This window comes from Callorhinus ursinus, unplaced genomic scaffold (genome assembly GCF_003265705.2).
Source record: "Callorhinus ursinus isolate GAN/ISIS: 27379988/994484 unplaced genomic scaffold, GSC_fseal_2.0 scaffold37, whole genome shotgun sequence".
Taxonomy (NCBI): Eukaryota; Metazoa; Chordata; class Mammalia; order Carnivora; family Otariidae; genus Callorhinus; species Callorhinus ursinus.
The window spans coordinates 6,853,563-6,863,374 of NW_027397099.1; the positions used below are offsets into that span (position 1 = coordinate 6,853,563).

A 9,812-nucleotide genomic window follows, 5' to 3' on the forward strand; every position below is an offset into this window, starting at 1 on the left:
CCCCCAGGGATCTTCCTCCATTGCACATGGGGCTCTGCCCCGCCTCCACCCCAGACTCTTTGTGACTCCCCATTAGCCTCGGGAGAGCCCCAGCCTCTCCCCCAGGGCTCCAGCGTCCCTGGTCCTTTTCAGCTCCACACTCTGGGCTCTCTCGCCTTTCGGCTTGCACACCTGCTTCCGCCTGGCTTCAAACTTTCTGGTCCCTTCTCTCTGCCTTGGAATACTGGCTGGAATTTAATTTTCTTCACGAGATGAGGTAGGCCCTCCCCCTTTTCTCTGCTCCCATGGCCCCTGCCATGCTCTCTCTATAACCCTCACCTGCTCAGTACCCTTGTCCCTCCCCACATACTCTGCTTGACTCACCACCGTCAGTTCCACCAATGTCTAGAACAGTCCTTGATACAGCACAGGCACTCAGTGGGTATTTGTTGCATGAATAAATGAGTTTATTAATCTTTGCATGGATGGATTGTCATGTAGGTGGCTTTGGTGGCTGGGTGGGGGATGAGGGAAGATACTACAGAAGCTGTAGCCAGTGTCTGCCCAGGGCAGCAGGTGGCTGGAGGGAAAAGGCCATGTCATCTCCAGCAGGCTGGGTGCTGATTTTAATGGCCCGGCAGTGAGGTGCGTGCATGGCAGAGGCCTGCAAAAGAGGTAACGCTGAGAGGGCAGCCCTGCCCCCCTCTAATTATTGCTTGAGTCTTCCTGGCAATGCCAGCTGCCTGCCCCAGAGAGCTGGGTCTCGTCCATCACAGTGTGAGCTCAGGGTGGGGCTGCTGCCGCTGCCAGTGGGGCAAGAAGGGAGGAGAGTCCCAGGGGCCTTTGGGTCTTGGAGGGCAGAGGCAGCCTTCGGCTTGGACCATGCTCAGCTCCTGTCCTTCCTGTTCTTAGCTGAAGGGTGTCCCCTGACTTGAGGGTCCCATCAAGAATCCTCCAGGGTGGCCACTGAGCAAGCCAGCTGAAGGGGGTGGTCCACAGCACCCCCCAGGCAGGGAGTCTCGGATGGTTTGGTGTCTGCTGACGTGGAAGCCCTTGGGAAAATGGTGCTCTAGTGGCCGGCTGGGCAGGCGGGCGGCTCAGGCCCGGAAAGAGGCCTTGACCACACGACCCTTCAGTGGCTGTGGCGGCCGGAAGTTGTTCACCATGTGGATCCTCTCGTCGTCCTCTGAGGTGAAAAGCAGGCTCCGGAATTTCTCCATCTTGAGAAGGTGGAAGAGATACTCAGGGCAGAATGGGGGTGCTGTGGTCCTCTCTGATCCCAGACACATCTTCTGGCATACCTGGCCAATCAGCTGCACCTCTCCCGCCTCTTACCCCGAGGTCCTGTTCCCCCTCCTCCCTACTTGTTCTCTCTTTGGGATCCTGACCTCAGTTATCGACCCACGAAGGGGCCTCTGAACCTGGCCCCTGCTCCACCTAGCTCCAGTTCCAAATCCATCTAGCTAAGACTTATCAACAGATGCAGGATTCCGATTCTAACACAGTAGGGATCATCCTAGGATCCAGGGATCTCGCCTCTTAGCCTGTGGTTATGTCCTAATGACTAACAATCAAGCGACCTCCCAACCAAGAATCTAAATGTTAAAAAAAAAAAAAAAAAGGGGGGGGGGGGGGGGGGCAGCGCCTGGCTGGCTCAGTCCATAGAGCATCCAACCCTTGATCTCAGGGTCATGAGTTCAAAGCCCACGTTGGGCATGGAGCCTACTTTAAAACAAAACAAAACAAAACAAAAAAGGAATCTAAATGTTTATTAGCAAAAGATGGGAGCCTTGATGGTGGGACCATAAGCTGTAGCTTTGCTGGTTGGGAGAGTCGCACTCCCCGGGAGGGACCCTGAGTGCCATATCCTCCCATCTCACCCGGGACTCTGGGAGAACTCACCTGCCTCTCGGAGATGCTGATAGGTTCCCGGAGCACGATCCAGGTGACGCTCTCACTCAGCGGGGGTGTCGTCAGGGAGCCCGGGTAGGTCCAGTAGTGCCGGCTGGCAGGCAGGAGGCACTCGGGGTTGAAGCAGCTGAACTGGGCTTTGGTTCCCTGGGGCAGGGCAGGCAAACCCAGGAATCAGCATAGACCTGCCACTAGGACCAAACCAGCATCCTCCCCACTCTTTGCTGTCGGCAGGATTTAGGCTTTTCCTTGGCCCACTGATGCAAATGTGGGCATAGGTCTGTGATACCAGATGCCGTCTCCCCCCGGGGCCTGGGCCCTGTCCACCTGTTTGCCAATATGTAAACCCTGCTGCTCCTAGAGCCCTCTGGTCTCCACGTTCTGTCTCTGCCACATCCTCCAACTGCCCTTAGCTGCCTGTAGGATGGCCACTGACTCAACAAGCATCTTACCAGTCCTATACCCAACCGGGTGATGTGCTGGGTACTCCGCGAGGCCACTGACGCTGGGGAAGAGGAGTCATTTGCAGGGCACTGTGGCTGCTCGCCCGTACCCTTCATCTCAGCAGGGGTTTGCTGTCAGATTGGAGCGGTGGTTGGGCTCCCCCTCTGCTCCAGCCTCTTCCTCCCTCCCGCCAGGCTGCTCTGGGTCAGGGGTATGGACCCCCAGTCTCACCTTAAACCGAACCATGTAGAGCGCATCTGTCAGACGGTGCATGCTGGGGTGCTCATCCCCTGTCTGTCAGGGAAAGGGCAGAGTGAGCCCAGCACCCACCATGTTTGGAACGAGGGGCAGCGCCAGGCTTCCTGTGCCCCTCTTGGCCCAAGTAACCACCTCTTACCTCCAAGAAGACACCGACCACAGCCAGGCCATCAGGTGCTGAGGCTGCCTCCCCAAAGGTGCTGTACTTCTTGGCGTTCCAATGAACAAGGTGCAGCTACAGGGGCAAGGCCAGTGCTTAGCGCCTCCGAGGGGCCATGGGAGCTCAGAGCCAGGCTTCCCTCACTCCCACTGGACTCCTGGCCCCTCTGCAAGAGGGGTAAGGCTGTTAAACCTCCCAGGCCTCTGGCAGGGCCCCGTAGAGCCCCCAGTGGTCGCAGATAACATCCACACTGCTCTGGGCCCAACCCTTTCCTGAGCCCCAGGTGACCTACAGAGGAATCTGGTTCGGGCCTTGCCCTCAGTGAGCTGTGAGATAGATAATGGCCCTCCCGAGTGACACATCTTGGAGGAGGCGGTGCCTGCCGCTGAGACCCAAGAGTAAGTAGGGGCTTCTCAGATGGAACCCTGGTGAAAAGCACCCCAGGCAGAGAGAATAGCGTAGGCAAAAGCCTGGAGGTTTGAAAGAGCTGGGCGTGGACAGGAGATTCATCATATGCCGGCCCATTTGGGGAGAGGTCAGGAAAAGACGAGGCCAGGCAAAGCCACTACGTGCAGGGCCTTGAATGCCAGGCTCAGTCCATAAGGGGTTGTTAGCAAGCGTGTGGTGGGACTGGACTTGTCCTTCAGAAAACTCCTTCTGGATATACAGACCATATCCGTGGGCAGAGTTCAGTTGGAAGACGCTGTGCTGGCGGCAGGTGGAAGGTGTCTCTCCCAAACCCCCTGGGTGCCCCTCCTCGCCCTCTCCAGAGCCCCACACCAAGCACCCATCAAGTCCCTGACTCTCCTGTCCTTCCCCAAACAGTACAGGGATTCCGGTAGAGGGCCCTTACCTCACTGGGGAATGACTTGCCATCTACCGTGTGCTCTGAGCCCACACTGTGCTTCTTGCCCCAGTGGAAATGGAGCTGCTTGAGCCGATACGGCCCATCCAGGGGCCCCCCAGTCACAACTGCAGGAAGAAGTGGGGTGTGTAGTCACTGATGTGAGAGATCCCAGACCTCCCAGCAGGTGGTGGTGCCAGGCCCAGGCCAGTGTCCAGGGGCGGGAGAAAGTTTTCATTTGGAAAATTCGTTGGGCTAACTAGGCTTGGGTCCATCCTCACCCAGTCCCCTGGGCGCTGTAGGTGGCAGAGGTCGTGACAGAGTACACCAGTCCACTTGGCCATCCTCCCCATTCCCGCCCACTTTTGCGTGGAAGCTGGGACCTTGTCTCCCAGGCCCCCATTTCCGCTAACAAGAGGCCTCTCGTGTCTGGATCCCTGACCCAGGGCTAGATTAGAAGGATTCTTGTGTTGAGTCCTTCTAGAAGCCTGATAGAAGTCATGAGGGACAGAACCTATTGTTATCTCTATCTTATAATGGAGGGAAATGAGGCACAGGAAGGGCAAGGCATTTGGCCAAGGCCACACAGCAAGGCACGGAGCTAGGATATCAGCCTGTATATCCTTCGTAAGTCCAGAGCCCAAGCCCCTACTCGCCAGATCACACTGTCTCCCTAGAGCCTTGAGCATTCTCAGGACCTGGTGGTGTCCAGAGACCAGCTCCTGAGGGTCCACACTCTGATGGCCAGGCCCAGGCCATCTTCTGTGGCCTCTTGGGAGGTCCCTACTTGTGCTGGTTTTGTGACTTTCTCACCCTGATACCTGGTGAGCTGGGGCCATGCACAAGGCCTCCTGGGACTGATTGAATTTCCAGGTGAAAGGGATCTGGCAGTGGAGGGAGCCCCGGTGAGGCCTGAATGTGAACCCTTGGATCAGGTGACGGCCCTAGGCTCAGAGTTCCCCTCTGAGGCCCGTCCAGGATGGGTGACCAGGGCAGGGCCTTGCCCCTTGTGGGCCCTGTGAGGAGGAGGATGACCTAACAGTCCAAAGGCCCTTCCTTGCTACCTGGCCTTACCCAAGAAGCAGGATCTGTCCATAGCATTGCTAGAGGGTTGACAAAGGGAGTCTGGGAGGGTGGCCATGGCAGGGGCCCGATCAGGCTGTCCCATCCTGGGGACGCAGTAGCAGGAGGGCCTGCAGGCTGAGCTCCCTGATGTGACCTCTGGGGCCCCACCCGTCTGAGCATGCCCCACCTGGGATGCTGCAGTGTGGTCTCTCAGGGAGTAAACTCCCTACCTAACCCCTTGAACCTGGCTCCTTTAGCCCTCTCCCTCTGTCCTGACTATAGAATATACTATCACTCACTCTGCACTCACCATGTATTCAGCACTCTGCTGGCACGAACCCGATAGCGTTCTTGAGAGGAACATGTTATCACCCCCGTTGGACAGATGTATGGCTGAGGCTCAGAAAAGCAGGTGTCCTGCCCAAAGTCACACAGCTGGCGAGTGGCAGAGCCCCATCTGTCTCACTCCCAAGCTCAATCTCTTTCCACTGACTCCCTGCCCCCTCAAGCCTGGGCATTCTGGTAGGAGATGAAGCCCCAGTCAGGCCTCAAAGTAAGCCACTGGATCAGTGATCCAGAGGCATGCCCCCTTGGACTCCCTCCCCACTTCCCGACAACAATGGCCTTCACTAAGCTACTGAGGTGAAGCCTCAATGCCCTCTGAAGGCTGTTACAAGGTACAATCATATGAAAACTGTTCCTTTAAAAACTGTCATTTAGGGTCATCAAGAGCCCCATGTCCCTCCCCCAAGCTCTGGTGAGAGGCTTTATTAAAAATTCTGTATCAGGAAGGCTTGTCTCTCTTCTGAGGGTCTGCTGGATTTCTTCCCTTCTGCAATAAGAACTATAGCTGGTCCTCTTTCCCTTTTTTCCTAGCCTACCAGGGAACTCAGGGCTAAGCAACTAAGATCACTCTTTTCTGGCTTCCCTCCTCTTCTCTGCTTTTTGATTTTCTGCTTGAAACATTAAGCTCCCTTGTGTGCTTTCATTGTGTGTGGGGGGGGGGGAGGGAGAGGTGGAGAGGGGCAGAGTACCAATTACTTCCTTACATAAGAAACTCTAGCAGCTTCCCTCCTTGCTCCACTCCACCCTTCATAGACCTGTTCATGAGAATAAAATCTCTTCACTGAGGAGCACTCCTGAGGCTTCTGCCTAGGAATTTATTATGAAAGAAGCCAGACTCTCAACCCAGGGTAAACAGATGTCGTAAGTTCCTGCTGGCCTCCTCTGGCCCAAGCTGGTTGGAATCTTGGGGTTGAGGATGGTCTGGAGACAAGACCTTTGGAGTTGGACCAAGCTGATTTGGGCTTCCCCGCTCATTGAGTCTCTGCTTGCCCATCTTAGAGGGGGGTTCTTGAGAGGAATAAAAGAGCGTCCTAAGACCTTAGCAAGGGACCTGGCACACAGAACACTCTAGCTCCCTTCTGTCTCTGGGCTTGGCCAGATCACACAGGGAGGAGGGCTTGGCCTTCGGCCACACAGGAGGTCAGTGACAGGGCCTGGAGTGAAAACAAACCTGCCCTAAAGCAGTAAATGGAAGATAAGGAAGGGAATTCACTTTTCTTGAGGATCTGCTGTATGCCAGCACTACAAACATCACTTCCGTTTTTCATTTTTCCTCTCTATGACCCCAGAGAGGAAAAGAGGGTCTTTTTGCTCCCATTGTTTGCATAAGGAGACTGAGGCTCAGCACAAGGCTTCAGAGCTGGTGAGAGGTAGAGCCTTCCTTCCCCACCACAACAACCTGCCCTTCCTGAGACTGCCCCTACGCAGGGTGAGGACCTCAGTGGGAGGGGGGCCAGCCTCTGGAAAGGGCCACTTACCAGTTCGGTCATCGCTGTCATTGAAGTCCACCTGGACAGAGTGGCCATTGTTGGCGATGCTGAGGGATATGCAGGCCTCATAGGAAAGCTCCAGTGGCTTCAGGCTGGGCGAGTACACAGCCTGGCTGGACACAATATTGATTGGTGACTGGCGGTCTCCCTGGGCAATGGGATACAGCTTGTGCCACTGTGAGGGGCCTGCAGGTGGGGAGAGGGCAAGGGCTCGGGCTAGCTGGGATCTCTGGGCTGCAGGCCGAGGACGCCCGGGGGGGGACCATCTCCTGATATCCCTTCAGATGTCAGCCCCTGCTTTGGAGCTGTCCAGTCCCAGCTCAGCCACTTCCCTCTCTGCCTCCATTTCCTTTCTGTAAAATGGCCTCACTAAAGCTCTCCTCCCAGAGGTGATAGGAGGCCCAGAGAGGTAATTCATGGAAGGGAGCACAATATAGCCACAAGCCCAGGGGCCGCTCTAGGCAGGGACTCCTCCGCAACTCCCAGTGCACGCTCACAGTGGACCCCAGGCCTCCGAAGTCCCTGACCTGACCGTACCAGGTATCTGACCTCTTCCCACACCTTGAGCACATTCGTGTTGATGTTTGTGATAACAATAACAAAAGCTAAAGTCAACCTAGCTTTGGCTCTGTGACATGCACTTGCTCCTCACAACCGTACCGTGAAGCAGAAAGCAGCATGATCCCCATTTCATAGATGAAAGAACTGAGGACCATTCATGCACACGCGCGCGCGCACACACACACACACACATACACGCACACACACACACACAAACTTGGGTACGGATATAAACATACAGCATGTGCATGGGCAGCCCAACTGCCCTCCCCTGGCATCTACCTACAGATCTATAGAGATTTTCATATGTGCACACATATGTGTACAGTGACCTGGGTTTGTCAGGCCCAGAGTGGCCAGGCCCAGCAACATACATGAGTACAAACACACACAGTCCTGCTGACTGCACCTGATACACGCATATGTACCATCACACACAAACACCCACTGTTGCAAACCCAGGTCTGCAATAAAAGACTATAGCAAAACACATGCTCGTGCAAGCACGCGCACGCACACACACACACACACACACACCTGCGTGCACACCCACGAGCGCCCACCACCTGCCTCCCAGAGGCTCCATCTGCAGCCGAGAGGCTCGGCATCTCCCTGGGGAACATCCTGAGATACAACCTATTTTTAGAGCTTTTGCCGGCTGGTGCTTCTCCCCGTTTTTGGCTTCTTAAGTTTTCCTGAGAAAACAGCAGCAGGTGCCGACAGAGCTGTGTCCCCAGTGGATGACTCAGAATCGTGGCCCAGACCCACTGGGTTATTTTTGAAGTCCTGCGAGCATGCTGCATGCCCGCACCTCTATCTTCTGTCCTTCCCTCCCTCGTTGCCCCTAGACTGAATGACCCAGGTCTGGCTGGGTGAGGGGCAGTGGCCTGAGGGTGGCAAGCCTGTGGGGCAGGCCATGTAGGATACTGTATGTTCAGAGCTGGTGGGCAGAACTAACAGTCAGGGGACTCTGCTTCTGGAGGAAGCACCCAGAACCTAGTTCAGAGCAGGTGCTAGAGGGAAGATGATCTTCTATGTGTTCTCCCCACCTGCCCCTTCTCTTCCTCTCTCTCCAACTCTGCTGGTCTCTGTTACCTTTTTCTGAATGTCTCTAGCTTTTCCATGCCCAGATCTGTAGGTCTCCCCTCCAAAGTATGCTCCTATGTCCCTATGTCCAAGAAGGAACCAGACACATCACTGCACCTCCCCAGCTCCCTCTGGCCCACTGCAACCTCCTAACCCCGAGACTAGCCCAGGACCTCCACCCTCCCTCAAAGAGTGATTCCCAGAAAAGGGGAGATGAGGAGTGTTCCTCTCACCAGCACTTCCCTGTCTCCCCACATCCACCTACCCTGACGGGGGTTTCCTTCTGATAGCGTGGATCTTGGGTCTTCATTTTTCACCGGATGGAGTCGGGGAGCCCTTACCCCACACCCCCACCCCAGCTTGGTAAAAAATAACCCAAAATGTAATTGACCTGCCCCAGACCCACATTCAAGCCATCTGGCTCTCACCTCTGCCTCTTCTCCCTTCCTCTGCATCTTAAGGAAACTGAGGCAGGATCAGGGAGCTATTTTCCCAGACAGGAGGTTGATGTGGGCCATGCGCTCCCACGCTTCACACCAGGACGTGCTCAGACACCCTACTTGATGTAGACACCCAGACACACGCGTGCACCCCCAAATTCCCCCTTCCCTCACATACCTGCCGACACAAAAGCTCCGATACTTCCGCGGGGAAACTCTCTCGGGGACACCGCGCCCTTGTCCAGCAGAGCCCGGCTCCCGGGAGGTCCCCGCACACACGCCGTGCGCGCTCCCCGCATAGACACCCGCGCACAGCGCTCCGCCCCAACCGCCCCCAGCTGCCCAGGGCCACCTCCGCCCCCTGTGCCCGCCGCGGGTGAGTGAGTTTGGGGCCCAGGTCCGGGCGAGAACGGCAGTCAGGGGCTGCGCGGAGGAGGCGGCAGGACGCGCGCTCAGCCGCGGGGTGGCTCGCTGGCGGCGGGGCCGGCCGGGTCGCAGCGCGGACTTTGGGCCAGGAGCCGGGCAGCAAGGGCTCGGGCCCGGCAGGTGGCCGGGGTTATGGGCGCTGGTCCAGAGCGGGGTCCCGGTCTGGCCGGAGGGTGGGGGGCTTGCGGGTCCAGGAAATCCGACTGGGCTTGAGGGTCGGGGGTTAGATCCGGAGGGTAGGGGCCGGCGGGGTCTGTACCTACCGTCGTTCTGGCCGTAGCCCCAGCCGTGGTGGCCGGTCATGCCGCTGCTGTCCCCGCAGCCGTGCACCTGCCTGTTCCGCTCAGTTCCGCTGACTCCCGGCTGCGGCTCCGGCCCGCTCGCTACCGCCGAGCAGCCTCTTAAAGCTGCGGCGCGCGGGAGGAGCAGTTCCCCGGGGACCCGCCCCCCCAACCCCCAGCAGGGCTAAAGAGGCCAGCGGTGCCCCTCCCGCGCCGGCCCGCAGGCCAGTTGAACCCCAGAGTTGAGTCCAGGTGGGGGGGTCTGGGGACCTAAAGCTCTCTCCCTACTCCCCATCTCCCCTCCCCCGCCCTGGCTAGACGACTCTCCCTACTTTTCACGTGCACAGGCTCCCAACTGTACTGTGCTGAGGACTGCTCTGGTTTCTCCACATCCCATCCCATCCCGGGGCTTGTCCCTGAGCCGCAAATCCCATTGCCGGGGACCTGGACCCTGGGTCCTGAGTCCTCTGGGATTGGAGAGTCCCCTCTAAACTGCAAAGTGCATTGGGACCATCAGGTGTC

At 57.2% G+C, this 9,812-nt stretch overlaps 1 protein-coding gene across 1 annotated transcript; it reads right to left on the bottom strand.

Annotated features, from left to right (window-relative positions):
* Positions 1–435: 435 nt before the first annotated feature.
* Positions 436–9,516, bottom strand: CA7 (carbonic anhydrase 7). Its single transcript, XM_025889067.2, has 7 exons — positions 9,273–9,516; positions 6,485–6,682; positions 3,606–3,724; positions 2,732–2,827; positions 2,566–2,628; positions 1,882–2,037; positions 436–1,199 (listed from the first exon to the last, which is right to left on the bottom strand). The coding sequence occupies exons 1-7, from the start codon at positions 9,310–9,312 to the stop codon at positions 1,077–1,079; spliced, it is 795 nt and encodes a 264-aa protein (XP_025744852.1). The 5' UTR covers positions 9,313–9,516; the 3' UTR covers positions 436–1,076.
* Between the last annotated feature and the right edge of the window lie 296 nt (positions 9,517–9,812).